Genomic DNA, 26,015 nt, shown 5'->3' with positions numbered 1-26,015 from the left:
CCACCCACACTCCCAGTCCTGCTGGTCAGTGTTGCCTGGATGCTGCTGACAGATGGGATGTGTCTAGAGAAGCAGACAGGAGCCTTGCAGCTTGCCTGCTTGCAAACCCAGACTTCCACACTGTCCTTAGCATAACTGTGCTGTCAGAGTCTGCAGCGGTGGTGTCATCTTAGAAGACTTGGGCCCTGCATAAGCCAACTACAGCCTTTGGTAGAGACAAGGACCCTTACCCACATCTGTGCTTCCACCATCCCTGCCAGCCCCACCCCTAGCTCACACCAACCCAGCCTCAGGTTCCATAGCACTGGCTTGTAATGGCTTCAGTTCTAATACCCAGGACCCGGTAACTGTGGGATAAAAGGGCTTAGCTCAAAAGTTTAGGCAAGTGGAGTGTCCCTGTAGGGCCTTAGGAACAAATGGGGAGGAGCTGAGTGGGAGCTGGAACGTCGCAGAGTAGAAGTCATTTAGACCTTAACTTCTCGTTCTGCATCCAGGGTCCCTCCGACTTGTTCCTGCAGCAAGGCATAGGCTCGCTGTAGTGCCTGGTACTCCATGGTCAGCTGCCGGAACCTCAGCTCCGTCTCTTCCTTGGCCATGCCCTAGGGAAGCACATGGACACCACACAGGCACCCCATGTGCAAAGAGAGACTTAGCATTAACCTGGGCCCCACACAGTAGCACCCCCAAACGGCCAGGCCCCACTCTTCCCAGTGAGGTATAGTGAATAATCTAAGTGTGCCAGGAGGACTCTGCAACCTGTGGGGAGGCTTTCCTGGGAGGTAACCCTTGGGTCCTGGGGAGGCGGGGCATGGTAGAGCTGAATTAGCCATGATGAAGGTTGGTAGCCAGTGACCAGGGGTTCTGCCCTGACTCAGAAGGCTCTTTATGATAGAGGAGGCTCCCCCACAATTCTGCTGGCAGAATGTGTCAAGAGTAGTACGCAGGGCTTTGTGAGGAATAGTGTCTGGCAGTACAGCTCCCCCACATTTTTACTTCAGCCCCACACCGGCAGAATCAGCCCTGGATATGTGCTTCTAGCTGCATTGGCACATACTGTCGTAGCTAGAGAGCAGAATCAAGTGGGACCAATGTCACTGTGGAGCCCTGCTGTCCCTCAATTTGTAGAGTAGGCCATATGTAGGAGTGACTGAATCCATCTTTCCTCCCTGCTCACTTGTTCCCCAAGGGTGATGGTAGTGGAAGAGCTGTGATAGCCTAGATTTCTAAGCAAGTCCAAAGTCTTTGGGCCATCCTCCTGCATCCCAAGGAAGCTCATATGCAGCCTTGCCACTGGGCCTGGTCAAGGCTGAGAACCACCACTTCCTGTCCATAGGGACTGGAGCAGTCCCCACAAGGACAAGGTGAGGTGGTTGCTGGACTTGATTTGGCCATCATTCTGGTGGGAAGGGCTAGCCAGAGAGGACACTTGACTCTTTGAGTATTCTAAAGGCTCCTCTCAATACCCCAATGCTCTGATGGGCCCTGAAATGGTGCTGGCCTCCTTGATTGGAGGTTTGGAAATGTCTGGGAAGCCTTTGAAGGGACTGGGGAGCCCTCCACGTCCCTCATAAGAGGTTCAAGCTCCATGGAAAGAAGAAGCAAGACCAGACACTACAGCAAGGAGTAGCCCCCAGGAGCCACACACCCAAGCAATGGAAATGGTGTTTGTCACTGTGAAGAGGGGAGGACTGCCAGGGGAGGACCAGAAGACCCAAAGGGAGCAGGGTTCACATGAGACCTCCACCCTAACTCCTGCCCCACCTGACTCTGTGCTTCACCGACCTCTAAGGACTGCCTAGTCAAAGAACTTTATGGGAAACCGAGGTTACCTCCTCCAGGTCATCTTCGGGGGTGCATGGCGTCTGATCCGTCCTGTCAGTTTGATAAGAAATGGAAGATCCATCGGACTCCAGGGAAGCTTCTTCATCATAGCCAAAGAAGGTCTCCACGACAACTGGCTTCTGACCCAAATGCAATGTATTAGTGCAAGCCCAGCTGGGCACGGCTGACAGCCCTAAGGCCTCCTTCTGCCTCCTCTTTATGTTGCCCGGAAGTGAGGTCACAGCTGAGAAGCTGTCTCCCCACCACTGGGCAGCTCCAATGCAATTCACCCCGTTCTCTGTTTGCTGCTATCCTTCAAGAAGAACTAGGGTAGGTCTTACACAGGCCCAGGTAGAGGTCTGAACTTTACTAACCAGATAACTTCCAGTTATCATGGAAGGAGGATGGAGAAGTGGCCCATGGTCCCTGGATAAGTGGTTCCTGGACATGAGCCTCATGCTTGCTGAACTCACAGAGGTTGGACAATGAGCTCCAGTCTGCTGTGCATTCACCCTGCAACCACAGGTTTCTGCCGACAGATCCGACTAGAAACCAGGCAAAACTGGGTCCTCTGCTGGCTAGTTTGAGAAGTTCTTCCTTCAAAACCCAAAGCTTTGTTCACAAGGTTTTTAGGAGTATTACAAAGTTCAGAAGGCCCCCATCTTCTTTCAGTCACATTCAGGATCTCTTCCTTCCTCAACTGATTCTGCATCACTGATTGGCCATTGTCCACTCGGATCTCTCTGTTGGTCCTTCTTCCAGAACCTTTCAGAGAGGCTTGTACCTGGGACCTAGGACCACCAGGTGTCCCCAAAGACCACTTTCCTAGCACCTTTCTTCATGTGCCTTCCTGGGTGATACACATCTCCCTCCCATGTAGCTGTGCTGCCTGCTTTTCTCCTGTAGCTGACCACTACCTCACCTTTCTGGTTGAATGACTACCAAACTTAGCAGAATCCTGCACTTTCAAAACAATTTCCCTAAGCCCCAGCCTTTCCACAGCCCCTCTGAGGCAGGCATTTTCTTGTACCCAAGTCTTTCCCAAGCTTTTCTGTAGAAATGTGCGGAGAGCAGGCAAGCTAAATAAACACCAACTTGAGGCAATTTTATCTCAGCCCCTCTGGTCTCTGATAACTGGACTGAAACCACACTGGTGACCTAGTCTGTTGCATCGCCCTTCTCTGAAGGTCACCCTCACACATTTCACCTTCAACCCCTGCTGCCGCACTTGCTGGGACTGCAAGAGTGTCTGTGCTGAAGCCCCACCAGCTCTTCAAGTTCCCACTTTTCACTGGCCAGTTCTCATCACACTCTGGTGCCTGCTGCCTAACCCCAGACCGATCCTCCAGGCCTTTTGACTCTGACCTACCTTCTGACCTTGACCTGACCCTCATGCCTCTCAAACACTGAGAATGGGGTGGGGTTGTCTCTGTGGAACAGGTCCCAGGTGTGTCCAATGTCCTGACCGTTGAGCCCAGTGGGCTGTACAGACCACAGGGTACATGCCGACCACTAACCTTAGGAACTCACTGAAGATCAACTGAGGGAGACAGTCTCACTGCCCATCTTCCCAAGTGTGAGACCATCCTCTACTCCCAAGTTAGAGCCTGAGTTTCTTTCTCACATTTTACCAGAATCAGCAGCTGACACTGAACCTAACACCACCTTGGGGTTTGAGCTGTAAAGACAGTGGGGACTCTGTACAACCTACTGAGTTTATCATCGTGGTCTGTGGATGAGGAGAGGGATTGGGAAGGAGCTGGAGGAGGGTAGAGGGTTGATATGATCAAAATACATTGTATAAATACATTGTATAAATAGAGTGTATGAACTCCTCAAAGAATGAATAAAAATTATAAAAATACATAGTCGCAAACAAAACAGAACAAAGCCCCTGAAACGCACTTCCAAGGCCACTTGAATTTGATGCTCCCTACAACAGCTCTACAATCTGAAGATAAACCGTCCTTCTCTCCTGGGTAATGTTGGCCTGATCTTGGTTGACAAAATTTAAAAGACTAAACAGAGAATTTGCAGCGTCTTGTGTGGGTTATTTCAGGGTGACACTTTTTACTAAACTTTCCTTCCCACGTGCGAAGGAAGAATTTTGCTCCTCTTCTGTGGTCTCTAGAAACTTGTGTTTAAGCCCGAGCCCGCCACTTCTTTTACCTTGGGGAGTTTCGCCATTTTCTTTCTTTGTTTCCGATACCTCAACAGCTTATCACGCTCCTGCAAAAGCCAGGTGGAGAGGTCTGTTTAAGCAACTGAGCATGTGTCTGGCCAACGCACAAGCTTAGGCTTACACCACCCCATGTAGACCACCCATCGGTGGGCGGGTCAAGATGGCTCGTTAGGGAGATCATGCACACTAGCAATTGTCTGTGGACCCTGGGCTTGCGGAAAACTGGACATTCAGGGAGGACGGGTCGTCCAGGCCTCTTCTGCACCATGACAAGTGGTCCTTGCTTAGGGAGAGGTAGTTCCTGAGACGCTGCCTGCTTCACTATTGGGAAGTTGCTCTGTGCCTTTGTGTCCTTTCTGTCACTAGCAAGGGGAAGAAGCTACGGTAACATAGCCTGTTCCTGCCAATTGGGAGAAACTGGTTGGGGTGGCAAAGGTAGCCTCTTGGTTCTGGCCTTTCAGGAGTAAATAGAAAAACCACTGGAGCTGGTGTTATGTCACCTGGGGTAGTTGTTCCAGTCTGACCAGGCACCTCAGCAAGCTTGGCCGTGAAGTACCATGAGAAGTCCCACCCAAGACGGCTACAGCTGCTTCTGTCTAGACTATAAGGGGCCACGACACAGAATGGGTCCGTGTAGCTACACGGGGCAAGGGGAACATGCAGCAAGCAAGGTGGTTCCAGTCATTGCTTACCAACACACTCTTCACATAGCCTGCTGTCTCCAGGGTCTAGGGGGAGAAAACACCACGTCACACCATGGACAGTGCAGAGGCCGGAGAGAATGGCCCCCAGACTCTCTGAACTCTATGCTTAGAGTCACATGGCTGGTAGAGGCCTAAGGGCCATGCATTCACTCCCCAGAGCAAGGTTTGGGCCCTAACACTCCTTCCTCTTTTCTAGAGGGGGTGTCCTTGTAATCTTAGAGAGTACCAGGGGGTCTTTGTTCACAGTGGGTACCCTGTTACTCACTCGGAGCAGGAGAAAGAGGCCTTTCAGAAAGTGCCATCAATCAGGAATTCAACTGTTTCTCATTTCTCTCATCAAATATGAGGTTGAGATCAAGATTGAGTGAGCAAAGGACATAGGTCCCCAGCAGGGACAGTGAGGGCCACCTCTGTGAGACCATCATAGACTGGGCAGTTGGGAGAGGAATCTTCCTGTGTAGTTTAATGGAAGACAGGTTTGGTCATTACAAGACTGGTTCGAGACAGAAGTCTGTGACACTGTCCGGGTGCTGCCTTCCAAAGGACACAAGGTGACTAGAGGCACTTCTTTTTGAAACAGCGTCATCATGAACTCAACCAGGATTCCAACAGAAAGAAGGTTCTCCAAGACAGGGTTTTATGAAGCACTACGTATCAACTCATGCTGGGATGTGGGGGCTGGCACAAGGACAGAGAAACGGAAACACAGACATGGTACCCCCGCCAAAGGTATTCAGGTCTCTATCCACCAAATCTGTGAATGGAACCTGCTTCCAAAATAGGGTCTTTGGAAGGTGTATCTAAGTAAAATGCTGTGATGAGACCATACTAAATTAGGATGGACTCTAAGCCCAGTGGCAATGTTCCCTACAAGAAACGGAAGAGAAGACTATCTGAACAGAAGAGAAGGAAGCTGTGGTGGTATTGAGAGGAAAGATCAGGCCACAGCAGGGAATACTGGAGTCCACAAGGGTTGCCCAGGGGAAGGAACGGTCCCTGCCAGAGTATGTGGATGGAGTGAGTGCAGCTACCCACTCTTTGATTTGGGGCTTGTGTCCTTGGCCTCTAAAATGTAGAGAACATAGATAGCATGTTCTTAAGATATCTGGCTATGGTGGTTTGGTATCAACATGGGCAGTGCTTGCTGGCCTTGGGCTCTGAGGTCCACAGTGTTAGAAGACTTGGGGGCAGGGAGCCAAGGAGCCAGGGAGAAGTAGTGACTGTGATTGGGGCAGCTGAAGAGACCCCACTAATGCATCCCTGCTCTCCCTTGCCCCATTTCTACCATAGAGAGCTGAGGCAGGGAACACAGCAGGAGAGAGTAAAAGGTGTGCAGCAGATTGGGCATGTGGTGGCTAGGGGTGGGGTGCAGACAGAAGGTATGGCAGCAGAGGATGTGCAGTGAGAAGGGGTACAGCTCTAGAGGGACACAAGGAGTCAGGGGAGGGCAGCTCCAGTGAGTGCACAGGGCAGCAGAGGGCGTGGCTTCGGAGGGCACAGGGCAGTAGGGGGCGTGGCTCCGGAGGGCACAGGGCAGCGGGGGGCATGGCTCCGGAGCGCACAGCGCAGCACGGAAGTGTTGCATACTCACTTTAGAAAGCTCATCAATGAGGTTCTGCTGCTCCACGATCTGGAGCTTTAGGAAGTCGATTTCTCTCTCATCTTGACTTTGATCGAGGTCATTTAAGGAGCTGGGTCTCCGGATGATTCCCGCTCTCTGCCTCTGAAAACACCAATCAGGGTGGGTACAGTGACTGACCTGGATGGTGCGAACTGGATGGATGGGCCTCCCTACCAGCCTGAATGACAGTTCAGGTTTCCTTGGTGTGGACAAAGACTGTTCGTCTTAGCCTTGGAACAGCCTGCTGCAGAGCACAGGGGCAACCAAGGCCCACATCTGGATCAAACATCAGGCCCCAGGCAGCATCCCAGGTAGCCCAGACACACCACCTGTCTAACTTGCCTCATAGCCTCTGGGACTTTCAGGGCAAGAAGGAACAGGTGGACAGCACTAACCACTCAGCTGTCTGGCTTAGTGGCAGAGGCAAGAATGAAATTTACCCTGACACCTGGCTTGGTGCTTCACACCAGGCCTGAAAGTCCTGTCCTTCTATACCCAAGGCCTCTTGCTACCTTGTGCATAGGACTTTCAGGGCTATAAGCTTGTTTGCCCAAGCCTCTGGCATCAGAGGAATACAGAGAAGAGGAGATGCTGCCTAGCTCTGTGCAGGTGGCTGTTTCTGCAGACCTAGCACGTGCTTACCATTTCTATGTTCTCCTGAGTGACAAATTTCAACTTGCTTTCTATGCGCCGCAGAGTGTGAGACAGGTCTTCGTTTTTCCGAGTAAGGCGCTTATTCTTATCCAGCAACGGCTTGTACTGACTTTCAGCTTCTCTCAGCCGCTTTAGCTGAAACAATATTTATTCCATAATGTGAGCTTTTAAGGGATGCAGAACTGACAGGTCTTTGTACAAAGCAAACTGGCCAGAGAGCTGTGTCTGGGTGTGTGTGTATAGGCTGAGGACCCCCAACATGCACACACACACACACACACACACACACAGAGAGAGAGAGAGAGAGAGAGAGAGAGAGAGAGAGAGAGAGAGAGAGAGAGCAATTTTCAGAAAGTATTTTTTGATCCATGGCTGGACTCATGGGCACATACAAAACCTATAGGTGTGGAGCCTGTCAATACATAACTGTAGATGCAGAATATGTAGGCAACAGATTTATGGATACAGAATCTGTAGGTACAGAATCTGTAGATGTGAGGCCCATAGAGCCAGAACCTGTAGGTGCAGAACTTGTAGATATGGTGTGTGAAATGGAAAGTTTGGCTCAACCTTGAGGTGGACTCCCAGCAGGTAACTGCCCTGACACCTAGGTGAGCCAGAGATGTCTCAGGGGATGTATCTCAGCTCATCTGCAGATGCACAGACAGGTGAAGGTCAGCAGGGTGGGGCCAATGCTCTGCTTATTAATGAGTAAGTGGGGGTGTGATATGGCTCACCACCTGTTTTGTTAATAAAGCTCTATTGTAGCATGACAAGGACCCTTGAGGAAAGGCTGTCCCTTGATACCACCACTCCTCATTTTCATAAGGAATTGAGATATGGACACTCCCACCTCTCCCCAGGCTGCAGTCCTAACCTATGGAACACAAAGTTCCCTTACCAGCCACTTACCAGCTCATTTCTTTCTTCAGACAGCAAGGCGTTGCGGTCTTCCAGCTTACGGATGATGGCACTTAACTCCGCGATTTTAAGTTGGAAGCGCCTGGCATCCTTCTCGTCCAACTGCTGTTCCTAAAACAAAAATCAACTGCAAATAACTGTTCCTCGATGCGAACCTCTGCGAACCCCAACCCAACTGGAGACCAACACACTTCTGCCTTGTGATTGCCTTTGCTTCCCAATGGCTGCTGGCGGGGGCCCTCCTGGCAGAGGGGCCTGGCCTGGAGCTCATGCACTGCACACAGCAAGATGGGAAAGCAAAGATGTCCGCAATATGCAAATGTGGCGGGTGAGGGTGTGCAAGTGTGGGAGCCCGAGTGTGGGTGAGGACCAGCCCCATGCTTCCTCTCGGCTGCTGCCCAGCTGTGCCTTCCAGACGGGCCTGCCCTGCCAAGCAGTCACTCTCAAAGAACGAGCACAGGAAAAGATATTCCTTATAGACTACCTAAAGCTGCTCCTTCAAATTGAGTTTCTAAAACTCACTTTTGGAACCACAGGAATGTTAAAAAAAAATTAATGAAAACTTTCTAATGCGTATTTGGCATCTGGAGTTAATGCAGCAGTCTACCCAGAACCTGGGCAGGCAGGGGGTTGGCTCTAACTCAGTTAAGCCATTTGCAATATGCTTGTAAGAGACATTATTCAAAGTCAGTGGCCCAAGGCTGGATCAGCTCAAACTTTTGTCCCTGTGTCAAAGAAAAAAGATGTCCAGGAAGGTACCGGACATGGGTTAAGTTCCTCATTCAACAGGTGCAGGAGAGGCTGGGGACCAAAGACTTAGAGGGGTAACACTGAGGGTCTCCCAGGGTACCGCAGACCACCACAGAGAATCTGAATGAGGAGTGGTGATAGGATGAATGTGCTCAGAGCTGTGCATCGCTGGCTACCCGCACAAGGGTCAGACTGAGAAGGAGCAGAAAGTGTCACGGTCGTAGGAAAAGCAGATGGGTAATGATGGGTGATGCTAATGCTAGCCATGACCATGAGACGGGCCAAGTCAGAGACATGGGTGAAAGAGAGCTGGGCTCGTGCACAGGAGGATGGAAGGGAAGGGAAGGGAAACAGCTCATGCTTGGCGTGGTCCTCCCCACCAACCAAGGGCAGGGCATGACTGGCAAGTGACCTTTAGCAACCTGGAACCAGGAAGCAACAAGATCATTGCTTCTGCTGGGTGGATAATGAAGGAGGACAGTGTATCAGCTCTCCTGGCCAGAGCCAAGTAGGCAAGGGCTGGCTATACAGAGTCTGGGGCAGGAGGGTCTGGCTGGATATAGGTTCTGGGCTCCCCGTGGAGCTGCTGCATTGGGTCACACGGCTACATGTGTCTGGGACTCGAGGCTGGCTGAGACGAGACCTGGGGTTGCTTACAGGGCTTCCTGAGTGGTCTGAGGCGTCTCCTGCACCGCTTGCATAAGGAAGTTCCCGTCTGGGGCTGCCCGGGTGCCGCTCAGCCTCTTTGGCCTGGGAAAGCTGCTCATCTAGAGCCTCTTTCTGGAGCTGCAGTCTCTGGGCATGCCCGGCTTGAACCCCTAACTCTCTTTCCAGCACGAAGACTGCTCTGTCTTTAAATCTTATCTCCTCCATCTACAAGGAGAACAGAACACAATCACACGCGCAGGCAGGGTACAGATCTGCAGTTACCATAGAAACAGGCAGAGTGGCATTCAGAGAAAAAAAAATGTCCCCGTGATGGTAGTAGCCCCACCAGCGAGCATCTTGGGCTCTGGGACCAGAAGCCAAAGCAGACATTCTTGATGAGAGCTGGTTACCCATGCTGCACAAAACCCAGCCCTAGACCACCCCAATCCAACTGGCTCACCCTGGGCTGGTCCCAGGGAAAGGTCCCTGTGTGTCCCTGCACTGACAGCCAAGGTGGCCCAGCAAGAAACCCCCATCCCTTGCTGTACACATTGTCCATGGCATTGGGCATCACTGGGCAGGTTTGAAAGATCTTCAGACCTTGCTTTCTGCAGTTCAATGGGTAAGGGGGAGAATCTTCCTGACCTTGCTACACCTACCGCTAAGGGTATGGTGGACAAGATTCTCTTTTAGAATAAGTAGGGGGTGGACTTGGCTCTAAAGTATAGCCAAAAGCTGAACACAGCACAGCCATGCATTTCCAGGCCACATGTGCTGCAGGGTAAGGCTTTCAGGGTAGGGTAGGGGCAGCTGGACAAGCAGAAGACAACACCCATCCACTGTATCTAGCCTGCCACGGCCCCTGGACATTGTTGGGCTAGTGGTGGCCTTCCCACCTTCCCCAAAGGGCGGTGTGACTTGTGCCCATCCTCATTATGGCAGCAAGAAAGCCCTTTTAAATACGGACGCTACCTGTATCCTGCGTCTTTTACTGGAGCCGTCCGAGCAGGTATGTGCTCTGCCTGAGGCTGACCCTACGCGGGAGAGACCTGGGGGCTATAAGTATCATAACCAGCACTCGGTGTGTAACAGGACATCATGGAGGGGAACAGCACAATTCAAAACAGAACTTCCAAAGAAGCAGTCTTTGCTTGTTGTTTAATAAGCCAGCCTTTCGCTGAAGCTAGCTGGAAACTCAGACAGATATCTAATTAACACAGACCACAAATTCCAGGCAAGCCATGGGCAGAACATGATAAAAGAAACCCTCACTGGCTCAGTTCCTGTTCAGCGGTGCACACCACGGTGCTGAAAGGACAACACAGTGGATCCGGGAAGCAGAACGGCTGGGCTGGTAAGATAAACCTGTCTGAAAGCGGCTAGGTTCTGAGGCTAGGGTCTCACTCGGTCGTTCACTGATACACGCCTCTGGAAATCTCAACAGGAGAGAGCCTCTGTGCACCCATGAGACAGCTACCTGAGTGGCTGGCTGCCTGAGCATCTGGTTAGAGTGGAGGCAACCCTGTCTTTGAGGTCATTAGGCCCTGGATACCCATGTAAGGATTGGTGATGGGGTCTTCCAAGACCGTGGTTTTCTCACTCGGCTGAACCTGGGCTTCTGTCTCCTTCCTGACCATGCTGGAATAGACCAGCAGGCCTTCACGGGAGGAGAGCATATATCGGAAGTATGCCAGACCCAGCCCAGAATGGGATGTTCTGTGTCACTGGATGGCCCCTCACTCATCCCAGGCACTACTGTATGTACTGAATCACAGAGACTGAGGTGGCCCAGGACGCCAGAGCAGACAGCTCAGGGTTCTTGCCCCTGTGTATACTGGTGCCCACAAACATCACTCCCTTTCTGTGAGTGAGTGCTAACCAAGTGTGCCTTGTGACACTGCAGACTGGAGACTGGGGCTCCTAGGCTGATGCTGCCCCTCCCTCCCCTCCTGCCATTTAGCTTTAGAGTCCAGAGGGCAGGCTACCTTCTTTTACGTTCACACCACCTCTCCACATCTGACGAGCAACACTCCTGTGAGTCTGGGCTGAGGGGTTTCAGTGCATGCTGTCTCTGAACCTGGAGAGTCCCACTATATCTGAAGGGACAGGTCATCTATGCTTCTATGTCTCCTACACATTGGCGGCAGCTTCCCGATGCCACATGCCACCACACGTCCTCTCCGGTACCCATGTGCTCTGCAGCAGAATCAGTGTAGACACATGAAGCCTTGTGTCCTGGCCTCTGCGTTGGGAATACCCTTCCCAGGCTGAGATTCCTGATCATGCTGGAGCCTGCTTGCTGGTTACCACACCCATTCCTCCTGCTTTTTGTGCCTCCCTCGCCCATGCCCCTAATTCTCAGTTATCTACATTGTCTGGAAACCACAGAGAGGAGGTTCCTGGTATGTCTTCAGGAAGGTTGGTTTTTTATTTTTTGAGACAGGGTTTCTCTGTGTAGCCCTGGCTGTCCCGGAACTCACTCTGTAGACCAGGCTGGCCTTGAACTCAGAAATCCACTTGCTTCTGCCTCCCGAGTGCTGAAAATTTTTAAGCAGCACACAAACTGCATGTTAAAAGAACCGACCGATTGCATCTCCTTTATGTTAGGAGCAAAGCCCATCCAGGATCACTGCTGGTATATCTGAAGCAGCCACCCTGGAGACACTGGTGTGCTAGCCAGATCACGGAGAAAAGTTATCGAAATCAGGAAAAAGACATTCTCCAGTTTCAACGAGCCCACGTGTGTGAACAGGAGCTTTCCAGAAGATAGTGTGTCCATGGCTACAAGGATTGTGAGTTTGTTCTCTCTACTGTGACCCCGCTGCAGTGCTGGCTGTGGCCACAATGTGGCAAAAGGGGGCCCTGCTCTTGAGAGGCAGGGTAGAAAGTGGGTCCACCCGCATCAATTAACTGAGCGCTCTGAGGTTGCTGCTGGCTTTCGTATGGCCAGCACTCCCTTCAGCCTCACAAATGGTGGGAGAAGCCAATGCATGAGGCCACTCAAGGACATGATGGGGATATTTGCAACAGCTCAAACCCAAAACAACTTGAACTCCTTCCAAGAAGAATGGATAACACACTGCCAGATCCCCAGGGAACACGCTGGTGTGGTTCCCAGGAAGTCGAGACTAGCGAGTGTATGTGGGAAGGCATCTCTGGGAAGTGTTTGCAGGTACTTGGTCTCTTAAGTAAATGGTGGCTATACTCAGACACAAGCTACAGTCACTACACTGTTGTATGGACTTGTGGCTTTCCTGCATAACAGTTATCCCTCAGACTAAACAACATGGATGGAAAAAGCAAGTATACATGCCAAGCCTTCAACCCCAGCTATGCCTATCTATACATTGAAGCTTTTAAGGGCCCTTGGGGGCTGGCGATATGGCTCAGTGGGTAAGAGCACTGACTGCTCTTCCAAAGGTCCTGAGTTCAAATCCCAGCAACCACATGGTGGCTCACAACCATCTGTAATAAGACCTGACACCCTCTTCTGGTGTGTCTAAAGATAGCTACAGTGTATTTATTTATAATAATAAATAAATCTTTGGGCCAGAGCAAACAGGGACTGCGAGCAGTGTTGACCAGAATGAGCAGAGGTCCTAAATTCAATCTCCAACAACCACATGAAGGCTCACAACTATGTGCAGCTACAGTGTACTCATATACATACATACATACATACATACATACATACATACATACATACATCTTAAAAAAATATTAAGGGCTCTTGGTTCGCCTAAGCATGCTCCAAAAAAGCACCTTCAATGAACATCGATGACAGTGACCTTCAGAGGCTATCTGTGGCTAAGACCTTCAGTGGGCATCTGTGGCCCCTGGCATCCTATCTTGCCTTGCACAGCAGTGACTGCTGGGATCTGTTTCCCAGAAGGGAGACAAATCAGCTGTGAGTTTGGCAACTGGGCTGCGGTGGCTTAAGTTGGAATCATGGACTTTTGGCAAGCCCCAAAGGATGCCAGAGAGCAGTGACTTAGGACAGCTACTCTTGCTGGTGGTGGCATTGTTTTGTTTTACATTAGTGTTTCGCCTGCATATATGTCTGAGAACAGATTCCCCTGGAAGTGGTATGTTAGGACTGGCTGTGAGCCATCATGTAGGTGATGGGAACCAAACCCAAGGTCTCTGCAAGAGCAACCAGTGCTCTGAACCACTAAGCCATTTTTCCAGACAGTGGTCTTGTTTTCTAAGAGAACTAGTGACTCTGCTCCATCAGAGGAGAGTGCCTCAATGCCTGAGTCACACGTCCTTGCTAAAACAAAATCCTGGGAATTCAAGGCTAGGCCCAGCCCTCCACTAGACACCCGGTGCTTTGGGGATTGGTTTTGCTTTTATGGCTTTCTTTATAGGGTTTTCATTAGAGCTATATATTAGCATACCACATTAGCTAATAGCTCTGATGTCTGGGCAGAAGGGGTTAAAACTATAAACCACAGACTTTTATGGGGGAGAGGAAATTGCTTTTTGTCTGTAATTCCTCTATTTTATAGAGTTTTTAATAACAGCCTGAGGTTGTATTTTAGAAAATGCACTCCATGTGCAACTGCTCTGTGCTTGTACAGCAGAGCTCTTCCAGAGTCAATGGCAACCTGCACAAACACTTTAGTGCTTATTAGCACAGTCCTGCCCTCAGGGTATCATGGGCTGGAGACTCTGAGAAAGGCAGGAATGGGAGGTGAGAGTCGTCCCTATCTGAAGTCACAGTGAGCCTGTGGAGACCGGTCCAGAACCTCTGAGCATGAGATTCCCCACTCGTTCCATTTCATTATGACATTACTAAAAATTTGGCCAAGAAAGCCACCAGGAATCCACTTGCCTAGAGACACTGAGTAGGATGTGCACAGATGAAACCAAGAGTGCTGTATAGGACCCACCTATTGTCAGAGAAGGTCTGACTTGAACCCCCTCACAGGGCAGGGGTGGACTTTCTGGACAAAGTGGGGAGACAGGAATGTGGGGTGATCATCCCTCCTCTCTTTAGAACCCACACAGGAGTCTCAAAGCCCTTGCTGTCCCAAGCCCTGCCCTGCTCAGGACAGATGTGTCTCAGATGTTTACTGGTGGCATCTTGGTCATGTTTCCTTTTCTGTCTTCTTCCCACCAGCCTCTCTGAGGGTCCTGAGGTCTACCAGGCCACATCCTAGTCCACCATTTAAGGACCTGGCTTTGGTGGCTCTGATGGTTGGTGTGGCTCAGCCTAGTCCCAGATCAGAATCTAACTTTCAGCTGAACACCTCCTATAAACACTACGTCGAACAGACTTGAACTGCAGTCAGACAATGCCACTGGCCAGGGCAGAGAGGCAGAACTTCCGATTACAGCGCCTGCTTTGTGAGCTCTGAGATGAACCCAAGGCCTTCTCAATTCCTTTCCCCAGCCCAGCTCTCCCAGAACGTCTGGATAGGGGCTCCTGGTCCACTGTGTTCTAGTCCCAGTGCTTGGACTTCAGCAGACTCCCAAGCCTGTGTCCCACAGCAGCCCTGGTTGTAGCTGTGTCCACTAACTGGTGAGCCATCTCTCCTTGGGGGCCACAGCCCCTGTTCAAATACTCTAGCATAGATGACACATGAAGGCATGGTATTAGTCTATAAGGAGCTCCCAAGGTCCACGGATCCCTGAAGTACCATCATTGCCGACCTGGATGGAGTTCTTGGCCTTTATCCACAACGCACTGGTTTAAAGCTCTGTTTCTCCATACAGAGTGCCGGATGAAGAAATGACAGTTCTGCCAAATGGTGTAAGGATCATAGACTGGGAAATGTTTCCAAATGCAACTGCAGCCAAGCTTTCCCCATGGGAAAGGTCCTGAGACTCCCAGCTTGTCTTGTCTTGCTTGGGACTTAGGAATGAGCTTTCTCTGGCCTGCTGGGCCCCCATCTCTAGGTCAAAGGCCCAGACAACCTCTGTTGGCCCTGCTCTGAGACTCAAGGACTCTGCCACTTCTCTGATCCAGAACCTCTCTCAGTCCTGTCCCCAGTCCCTAGGGTTAGGCTGCCTTTGAGCAACTCCCCTCCCTACTGTTTTGTTCTACCCTGCTTTAGCATCTGCTCCAGAAAGCTTCTATCTCTGATATTCTCAGAAAATCCTCAGAAATTCCTCAGACTCTTTGCCTGTACCAAGCTCTGCACCCCCACCACCGTACCCTCCCCCTGTAAGCTGTAGCACTGCCCTGCCCTGCTAGCGAGACCTTCTCAGTACACCGCAATTTGTTTTTAAGCCTGACACTCGCCTCAGACACATCTGCACCATGGAGTCTAGAGAGTCAGGCCAAATTGACAATTGGGTTTCAGACAGCTGAGTATTCTCTTACAAGCTACAGATCGAGTGGGACAATACAGGTAGTACTGAGGCCTTCATCAGTAAGGAGATCCCCACCGGGCAGTGCCACAAGAAGAGATGGCCCTGCACCCAGAGCACTGAGCCTAGCTTCTGGACTCATAGGTAACAGTGGCTTTGCTGAGGGTGACACTAAATTGTACTAGCACCTCCTGGGAACAGAGTCCAGCCTGTCCATACTTTGAGTTTTTCAATATGTCATTTGCACAACATAATTTATCCATGGCTGGTCTCTAGAACTCCAATGGCTATGGGTGGGCAGTTGAGGTCAAGGACCAGAAGAAAGCCCCTGTCCAGCATGAGCATATGAACAGTCTCTAAGAGTGACACCTGGTGGCAGTGGTGAGTAACGCAGCAGATGGAAAGTGAGCCTCAGGCCCTTCAGTGTTGGATGAACTGCTCTTAAACTGCTGGGCATGGTCTCAAGAGGGAAGGGCCTGTTCTGTCAATAGGGTGTGCATGTCTTCAATGGCAGGTAAAGGGTATTCTCCAGGCTGATTATAGATTCTATAGAAACAAATCCTGAGAAACTCTGAAAAATGCAAAAACACTTCCTAACTGTCTTTTTCTTAGAATTCCAGGGTCTTTGGGGACTATGTGGTCTCATAGAGAGTGCACCTTCTGTGCATCTTGGATAGTTAGTTCATGGCTCTGTGGAGAAAATAATGATCTTGGTGAATACTGCTGGCATTTCCTGTGTCTGATGTACAGCTGAGAGCCAGCTCTATGACTGTGTAGGATCTTACTTGTTTCCTCTTGAGTTTAGTGTGCTCTGGGGATAAAACCAAACCCCAGAACCTAGAACACATGAAGCAAGGCTCCAGCACTAAGCTACACCTTCAGCCCTACCTTCAGCCCTATTTTTGTGTATTTATCAGGATACTTTACATACCAGGTCATTTTACCTACAGTCAATGAACGATTTAATCTTCCTTTCCTTCCAGAAGCCTTGGTTTGTCTTTTCTCCAACTAACGTGACTAGAATTCTTCCTTGGAAAGAAAAGAAGAAAATGTTCCACCCCAACTCATGTAATTTTTGAAAGTTCACTCTAGATCTGCAGGTATCAGAGCCCTTTATACATCATGTATGCACACACACACACACACACACACACACACACACCATGTGTTTCCCCGGCTGGGCTGTAAAGGAGAGGCTAAGAGAATTGCTCAGCAGTCAAGGTGGAAAGAGGCTCTGCATAGGCACAGACCATGAAGAAGCTGAGCCTTTGAATGCAGAACACTCTCAGAGAACTGCTGCTGTTAACCTGGGACTGGAAGAGAGGGAGCCAAAGGGTTTACTTCAGAGAGCAGATTTCTTTGACAGAATAACAAAAACAAATAGGGAAGCTGAGGATTTTTCTAGGAAATAGAAGAGAAAGCTAAGGTTGAAAGGAAAAGAATAAATTCAGTGTGAACAGAAAGGACCACCTCTGATGAGCAGACATGGGAAGGAAGATGAGCTGCAGGAAAGGGATTTAGACACTCAGCACGTTTCCCTGGCTGGGGGACAATTAGAGAGAGCTCCTGGCTGCCTGGTGGAGATGAGCAAGTGTCTGTGTCATCCACACAGCACAGTGACATTTCAGAGGTGTCCTGAGCTCTGGGAGAAGGTATGGCTGGTGGGGAACAGGGCAGAGGAGAGGGAAGGGTATTCCAGCAATAAGGAAAGGTTCAGAATTATTGGGCTTTGTCCTGTTTACCTGCGTGAAGAGACAGGAGGAGATGTGGAGCTTAAAGGATGTACCTCAAAGGCAGATGGTTGAAATTCCGATTTGACATATTGAGAGGGTTCCTGTTCTGCTGGACGTGTGCAGGGCATTAGTGACACAGAAAACTAAGCAAACGAAACAACTCAAAAGACTACGCGCAGGTGTGTGAGCTACGTGATACAATTGGGATGGAGCCAGCGTGACCGTGCGGACCACAGGTGTGTAACTCTCAGCAGCAAGGGTGGGACTGCACATCCTCCTCTTACCCAAGATAGAGCTATACACTGGATGCTCACTCTGCCCCCTGGATCTTCTCTCTTCCCTCCTGTGGGGCTCCATAACCCAAAAGGCTGGGGATGTGACTCCATAGTATGCTTGCCTAACATACGTGAGGCCCCAGACTCAATTCCTACCTTTCAGCGGGGAGAACCTGACCCCTGCAATGGTCCCACCTGATCCCCCTATTGGCCTCTGGTCTATGCGTCAGTGGGAGGTGAGTGGTTTGGACATGTGCTCCCTGCTCTCTGTTGGGTTGGGAGTTGACAGTAACTGGCTAGGCCCTATCCCTGACACTTTCCTGGGCTGCAGTGCTGCCCTTCCCTCTGGGTCTGGAGCCCCAGTGGTCAGAACTAGTGATTACCCACCACACCTGGGACTCCTCTTGTCAACCTTCTCCAGCTTTCCTCAGGGGCTTCTCAAAGGAGAATGTGCTTGAGAAGCTGAGATGTGCCCAGTCCACTATGGTGGCGCAGGCGAGGAGCAAGGGCGGTATAGCACTTTGAGAGGGAGGCATTTCGTGCAGGAGCGAGAAGGCCACATAAACTGAGGTGCAGACACAGACCAAGCATGCCGTAACAGGCTGGGATAAAGCTCAGGGACACCAGCTGGCAGAGTCACAGGTATTTGCCTCTGGGGACCTAACACAGAGTGGAAAGGGACCATGGAACACAGCTGTTCTCAGTTACAAGCTTTGTGGAGACATAAGGCTGCCCTCCTCTGCTGCAGACACTAACTGTAAGCAAGACAGAAGAAAGGGCGGATGGAGCAGGCGGGAGCATAGTTTCCCAGCAGCCTGATGGCGACGGTTCCCCCACTTTCCCAGAACCACACAATGTCACATTACATCATGTGAGATCTCAGGCCTTATCCTGGCAATGACAACAAATGGTTCTGAAGGTAGGGGTATTGGAGCAAGGGACATTCTGGAAAGGTTAGAAACAGGATGGGCCCTACTGGGCCCTCTGTTTACTATGGTAAAGGCCTGGCTCCTTCACAATGGCCAGGTTCTTCTTTCTGCCTTCTCCGGAAAGCCCATGAAGAGATGGACTGTAGCATGTCTCTGGACACCAGAAATCCAGGGAAGTGGAGGAGGGATGACTCCCTGGGTACCACAACTAGAAAGATGGCTACATCCTACTGATGTACCTGATGCCTAGAGTACCTGGATCCTGTGGCCGTTTGAATGCGATGTCCCTCATAAGTCTTGGGCATTTGAATATTTGATCCCCTGTGTGGCTTCTTGGAAAGGATTATGAGGTGTGGCCTTGTGGGAGGACGTATGTCACTGGGGCAGGCAGCTTTGAGGTTCCAAAGCCTCCATCCCCATCATCCCCAGTGCCCTCTTCCTGTTTCCTGCTTGTGGCTTGAAATGTGAGCACCCAGCTGCTGCCCCAGGCCTACCACCTGCTACCTGCACAGCTGCCTCCACAGCCCCTTGGGAGGAAGACAGGAATTCTGACTTGAAGATGGCGAGTTCTAAGTGGAGATCCAGGAGGAGCACTGCTGGCTATGATCAAGGGGCAGGTGGGATCTTACCTACCTGTGGGTACCTGGCTCTGCATTTCTGCACCTCTGGGGTCCTCAGCACTAATACAGAGCGTGTCAGGTAAGTGAGTAAGAAAATGAGCTGGTGAGAGACCAGAGCTGTGCCCTGCTGCCCGCCCACCCTCCCGCCTGCTCACGGGTCACGTACCAGCCTGCGGATCTCACGCTCACACTCCTTCTTGATCCGGGTGATTTCTTCCTGATGCAGATGGTAGACACTCCTGATCTCCGCAGCCTTGATCTTGTCGGCCTGGATGACCATAGTCAGTGCCTCCTCGACCTGCTTCTTGGCCCCTTTGAGCTCTGAGATCTCTTGCTGCATCTTGACCTTCTCCACCTCAAACCCCTTCTTGGCCTCCTCCTTCGCCTCACACAGGAGCACCGTCTTCACCTTGTCGGGCGCGCCATCCCGCAGGGTGTTGAGCAAGGCCTGCAGCCGCTGGTTCTCATTGTCCTTAATCTTGATGACCCTCAGGAGCTCGGCCTCGTGCTGCCGCAACAGTGCCTCGCGCACGGCCTGCAGCTCCTTCATCTTCTCCTCGTGCAGCTTGGTCTTGAGCTCCGTGACCAGGACCGCGTGCTTGCGCTGTTCGTGCTCGCGCACCTGCTTCAGCTCCTGGCTCTTCTCCCGCTCAACTTTGCTAACCTGAAAGACAGGCGAGAGTGAGGTTGCTGGAGCCGGGAACCACCTACACCGGCTGGAACATGCCTGCACCAGCTGGAACATGCCTGCACCAGCTGGAACATGCCTGCACCAGCTGGAACATGCCTGCACCAGCTGGAACATGCCTGCACATTGAAAGGATTGCTTTCCTGCAAACTTAGGAATTATTTTAACGGTCAGTTAAAACAAGCCACCCTGCTTGGTGGAGGGCATGGGTGTGCATAGTGGTCTGCAGCATACACGGCACTGTAGCAGAAGAGGGGGCCACGGACATCCTCTGCCCATTATATCTGCTCCTGGTCCCTCTAGGTGGAAGCTCAGTAGGACAAGAGAGGCTTCTCAGTGGATGGTGGAGGGACACAGGGACACAGCCTGTGAAAGGCTTTGTGTTGCCTCACACAATGAACCCGCTGCACTTACCTTCTACGGCATCCTTTGCAAGTGGGGAAGCCTCTTAGCAGCCAGGCTGGCTGTCCTGACGACACCTAGTATCTAGGTTTTGGAAACAGTGTGACCACATGCTTTGTGTTCATCTTGAATGTTTGGGGCTCTGTCTAGGTAGTCACCTCACTACTAAAATTTCCACATGCCCTGGCTGTACTGTGCTGGAGAACCCAAGAACTCGCCTGTGGTCCACAGAACAGTTACGCTCACAAAGCTCCACAGTGGTCTGTCCTCCTGGTAGCATCTGAGTGTGCATCCCTCCATGAGCCCCACAGGTCCTGCTTAGCTGCTTCCATATCAGGGACTTCCCCAGCTATACAGCCTACACCTCTCGGACCACTCACTCTAGAGAGCGCTCATCCCTTTCCTTCCCCTTGCTTCCTAAGGCTCCAGGCACCCACATACACTGATCCCCAAACACTTTTTCTTTCTGATCCTGACACTCAGATCTTCAAGGGCCAGGTTACTTGGTGACACTGACAGGCATACCCCATCTGAACCCCAGAGGGACCTGCTTTGGGCCTGATGCCTTTCTGGCTCTCTAAGCCCTTCTTGAGGCTCAGTAAACAGTGCCCTAGCAGGATACAGGAATGGTGTCACAGCCTCATGTATCCCACTGCCTGGTGAAGGAGCAGCCTGCTTCTGTTGAAGAACATCCTCCTCTCCCAGGCTGCTACTGTTCGGATCAACTTCCTGCTCACAGTAGGTATGCATATCCCTCATACCTGCTTCTGGAAGACAGTGTCCCTGTGAGTCTCAGAGACACCCTGGGGAGCCACCTGCTCGCTGCCAGGATCCTGAAACAGTCACCCTCGCTGAACTTTCCAGGTCCCGATCGCCTTCAAGTCTCTCCTTCCGAAAGTGGGACCATCAGCTGTGATATGACTGATACCATTTTTCTATAGCAGCCAACTGTAGTGACTTCAGCACTTCCTGTGTTGGATATCTGGTTAATCCCTGCATGCCCCTCCTCTTCCATTTCTTCTCCTTATATTCTTGGGGGAGAATCTTGCTGGAACCATCTTCGCTTTCCTTACCACCAGCACCAAATCAGCAGCAAAGCTACCCACTCTGCCTCTAAGTATGTCTAGCAAGCATTTACCTACCGAGATGTCTCCCCAGTCTAAATAGTACCATGATCTTGGAACAAAACCTTTAACTCAGGGCTTGGGGGGACATTTAAAATCCAGTCCTGATTTATTTGCCTCTGTGGCTGCCTTCCCCCCCCCTCCCTTCCCCCAACAGAGGCAACTTTCAGGGCCTGTTTGCTGATGCTTCCCCATAGGACAGGCATGTGGCACTGACTGGCACAGCTGGCCCCAGGTCTGGCAGGCCTATTGTCCTCTTAAAGTCCAGCAGGCCCCTGACTATTCCTCATGCACACAGGACAGCACCACCCAGCACTTTGGAATTCTGCTTTGCTGAACAGAGCATTACTGAAAAGTAGAGCAAACAGGCAGCTGCCAACCCAAATTAATGTGACTCTTCTTCCAGGTTTTTGTTGTTGTTGTTGTTTTGAGACAGGGTTTCTCTGTGTAGCCCTGGCTGTCCTAGAACTCACTCTGTAGACCAAGCTGGCCTCAAACTCAGAAATCTGCTTGCCTCTGCCTCCCAAGTGCTGAGATTGAAGGCGTGCATTACCAGGCCTTCTGGCTTCTTCTAGTTTTAATGGCATCCCAGATATGGAAAAAGAAAAAAGCAGGGTTTGTTTGGCTTCAGTTTGGGGGGACAGGGTCCCATATTGTAGCAGAGGTTGGCCCAGAGCTCACACTGTGTTTCAAGCTAGCCTTGAACTCACAGAAATCTTTCTGCTTCCACTCCCAAACATGGTGAGATTACAGGCATGAGCTGTAAATATTATCAGTATTTCCCTTCCTCTGTGAATCATGTGTGAAATATAGAACACTCTATATGTTTGAAGGGAGTACTGAAGAATGGCGGGGGGAGGGGGGTGCAGGGTGGTAGTGATTAGAGATAGCTACTGTCCCCCGTGGGTTAGACCCTGAGGGGTACATTGAATCCCAAGTGGGACTTGGTACGCCAGAACCAATACACAGAGTCTGGCTCTGTTCTCTCAGCAGATAAATACTCAGACCTTGTGAAAACTTTCCAGATGGGAATGAGCAAAAGGAAAATGAACGCATCCTGTGTCCCAGAGCAGACTATGGTGAGTGGATAACGGTGGAAGCCCAACAGCCCAAGGTTGGGTAAGGCGGTATCCCACCTCTAAGCTGTTGGAGACAAGATATCCCCGCCTCCAGCTACTCCTGCCCAGGGCCTGAGACTTGGTCATGAACTAAAGGCTCAACCTGTCCCCCAAGTGTGGAAGGATTAGCTAAAATCCAGCCAACCACCAGAAGACCTCTGCTCTCTACCCCTTCCAAAGCACCCCCAGTGTCCCCAGGCTGGGCTACTAGCTTCCAACGAAGCATGTGGCAGAATTGGATACATCCAGGGACAGTCACAGGAGCTGGGCAGGAGTTAGGTCCTGGAGGGTCCTGGGAGGCTCCTCTGTGCCCTGGAGTAATGCTGCTAGGCAGACTCCAGGCTCAACACAAAAGGTAGCTAGCTCTCTTGGAATTCTGGGAGGCTGGCTAAAGACAGACATGCTGGGGAGGGAGGATGGTCTTAGCTCATAGTGTCGGGGCTTAGTCCATGGTCACTCAGCGCCACTGCTTCTGGGCCTGTGTGTGGGAGGAAGAGCAGCATAGCTGGGAAGAGACAGGAGGGAGAGCAAAGTGAATGACCTCATGGTGGCCAGGAGCCGATGCTGGCCACCTTCTGCCTCCTACTTTTGCTCCTCTGGCCCCCAAAGACTACTGGGCAGTGATATCCACCTTTAGAGTGGTTCTTTATTTCTGGTGATCCTCACGCCACCTGGCTCTGGACACCCTCCCAGACATGCCCAAAGGTGTTGCTTTAGTGATGCAGGTGTCTCTCAGTCTAGCCAAGTTCATAATGAAGCTTAATCGTCATAGCCACTTGACTCTCGCAGAGGCCTGTGAGAGGCTGAGATGGCACGGGGGTGTTAGCTGCTGTGAGAAATGCTAAAGCCTTCTCAGACACAGGGCAGCCACGGAAGCCTGCCAGGGCCAGAGGGGCAGGAGCTGCTTCTGGATTCTCATGTATGGGTTTCGCTTTCCTGCTGGTGCTTCTGGCCTTCCAGCAAGATCTGAACAGTACAATGGGGGGTGGGGGTGGGGGTGGGGGGCGGGTGTCTTCACTCAAGGTTGGGGGTCCTTCCTTTAGCTGCTGTTGGTTGTGGTGGAAAAGTGAAATAAATAATTCATTCATTCCTCTAATTACTCAGTTGTGAGATAATACACTGGCTCTCTGCTAACCGTGGAGTACCAACTAACTGTTTCCTGAGAAGTGTGAGGATTCAAGCATACTTGATGGGCTTCGGTTCTTTGCAAATCGCATCCTCATTGAGACTTGGAGTGTTGTTCACATGTAAGGCCAGTGAACACCTCTTCAGGAGCCTCTTGAATGCTCTCGTTGAGATCCTCACAGTTTCTCAGGGCTTGAGGGGTGTGGCGTAGTCCAGGCTTGTTTCATTTATCTCTAGATGCTTGGATTGCTTTTCATGTTCAGAGAATATTTCAAGGTCACAGCCGTGGCCTAGGATTCCTCATTCCTTCTGGATAGGTCACTGTTATAAAGGTATTTTCCAGGGACAAGTCAAAGTGTATGTATGTATGTAAATATATACATGATATATATGCAGATGATAGACATAGATAGATGTACAATGTACATGCACATACGTCTTACAAGTTCACATCAACATTAAACTCAAAGTCCGGACCACAAAGCTTCTGCCTAGCGCCCTGCCCACAGCTGAATCTCTCTCTGTCCTTCACACTGAGCATTTTTGTTCTCATGCAATCAGGAGGTGATGCAATCACCCCATTCCCTGCACTCATGTTATACAAACAATGGTTTCAGGACTCAGTGGTTTTGATGCTGACACAATGAGTGTGATAACCATGAATGGATGGTGGCCTTGCACTTTCCATATGCCCCCCCCCCTCACCGTGTGGTTGCATCCTAACAGCCTGGACAGTTCCACAGCCATTCTAACCTGCTGTCCCTTCAGACTTTCATTTGTTGTCTCCCACCTCTCCCACCCCGCACCCAACTGTATGGTGAGGAATCTCAAAGGATTTTCTAAATCTCAAAATACTTCATATTTCCCAATGGATCTATGCAGATCGAGCCTGGCAGGTTGCCCTAAACACAGGTCACACGTGGCTTCTATGCCTTCACCTTCAGTAGGGTCTAACTCACAGAGGGGCTCTGGGTTCCATGCTCATAGCCTGATTGGTGTCCCTGTCTGATTCCTTCGGGAAATGTCACTGTCCTTATGGGCAGCCATAGGAACAACGCCACCTGAATTTCTGCATGATGTCCACTCTGCAGCTGGATGCAGGCTTTACCAGACACTAACCCTCGACCTTACGCTTGCTGCTCTTCCTTCTCTCGGTTCACAGCTGCTCTCAGCTAACCCATGATCACACTTTTGTCTCCTTTCCCTTATACATAGAGTACACTGGCACCTGAGATTTCTCTCATGTTGCTAGTGTACTCTCTGGGGTTTCTGCTCTGGGTCTTGGTTTCACGAATGCTGCTCTTTCAGTAAACAGTTTCCTTTAAAAAAATTTTTTTTTGTGTCTCAAAAGATAAATGAGCTCACTACCCTTGCAGAGGACCCAGCCTGGAGTCCTAGCACCCAAATTGAGGCTCATAAACGCCTGCAACTCCAGTTCCAGGGGGATCCAATACCCTCTCTGGTCTCCACTGGTCTCACTGGCTCATATAAACTCATATAAATACATGCACATACAAAATTTAAATAGATTAAATTTAAAATTAAATCATTTACTTACTTACTTATTTTTGGGGTAGGGGATCCATGCTATGCTCTTTTTGTTGTTGTTATTGTTGTTGTTGTTTTGAGACAGGGTTTCTCTGTATAGCCCTGGCTGTCCTGGAACTCACTTTGTAGACCAGGCTAGCCTCGAACTCAGAAATCTGCCTGCCTCTGCCTCCCAAGTGCTGGGATTAAAGGCGTGCGCCACCACGCCCAGCTCATGCTATGCTCTTGGGTAAGGCGGTATCCCACCTCTAAGCTGTTGGAGACAAGATATCCCCGCCTCCAGCTACTCCTGCCCAGGGCCTGAGACTTGGTCATGGACTAAAGGCTCAACCTGTCCCCCAAGTGTGGAAGGATTAGCTAAAATCCAGCCAACCATGCTATGCTCTTACCTCTGAGCCATCACAGCAGTCCCTAGCTTCCTCTTAAAGCACCCTAAGTGGCATGTTTCTGTACTCTGAATTTGTGTCTCCATCATCTGCAAGGACCCCCCACTGTCCTTACGTTAGGATAACTTCTCATCTTCGATGTTCACCCATTTTCTTTATATTTTTTTCATGGTCTCTCTTTCCATTTCTCACAAAATATTATTTGTTGGGTTCATATGTTCATACTCCTTCTATATCTATTCTTCTAAAGTATCATTTCTAACTTGTGAGCCTTGGCACATCAATTACACATTTTTCTAACGTGGATTTATGTCCTGTCTTGCCCAGCTTTCTTGATGTCTTTTAGGTCCATTGTAAATAACCTTCATGGTCCCTTCTGCAGGAGAGTGAGTTTCTGTGATGTGCTTTCACTAATTATAGGGACATTTCTTTGTTTCTTGTTTCCTTCCTC

General features: G+C 50.6%; 1 protein-coding gene across 7 annotated transcripts in view; it reads right to left on the bottom strand.

Moving 5' to 3' along the window:
- Positions 1–26,015, bottom strand: part of Jakmip3 (Janus kinase and microtubule interacting protein 3) — a 118,826-nt gene that overhangs the window by 34,817 nt on the left and 57,994 nt on the right. For 5 of the 7 annotated variants that reach the window (XM_029479036.1, XM_029479039.1, XM_021167109.2 and 2 more), the window contains exons 3-11: positions 19,340–19,837; positions 9,311–9,526; positions 7,895–8,014; positions 6,971–7,117; positions 6,299–6,430; positions 4,696–4,731; positions 3,991–4,050; positions 1,830–1,958; positions 471–599 (exon numbers count right to left, since the gene is read on the bottom strand). In XM_029479036.1, the coding sequence (XP_029334896.1) occupies positions 471–599; positions 1,830–1,958; positions 3,991–4,050; positions 4,696–4,731; positions 6,299–6,430; positions 6,971–7,117; positions 7,895–8,014; positions 9,311–9,526; positions 19,340–19,837 (1,467 nt within the window). The remainder of the gene's footprint in view (positions 1–470; positions 600–1,829; positions 1,959–3,990; positions 4,051–4,695; positions 4,732–6,298; positions 6,431–6,970; positions 7,118–7,894; positions 8,015–9,310; positions 9,527–19,339; positions 19,838–26,015) is intronic. The other 2 variants (XM_029479040.1, XM_029479041.1) reach the window with 1 other exon arrangement.

The sequence above is a fragment of the Mus caroli genome, chromosome 7 (genome assembly GCF_900094665.2).
Source record: "Mus caroli chromosome 7, CAROLI_EIJ_v1.1, whole genome shotgun sequence".
Lineage (NCBI taxonomy): Eukaryota > Metazoa > Chordata > Mammalia > Rodentia > Muridae > Mus > Mus caroli.
The sequence above is the reverse complement of the archived record's forward strand: the minus strand, read 5'-3'. Positions and strand labels throughout refer to the sequence as shown.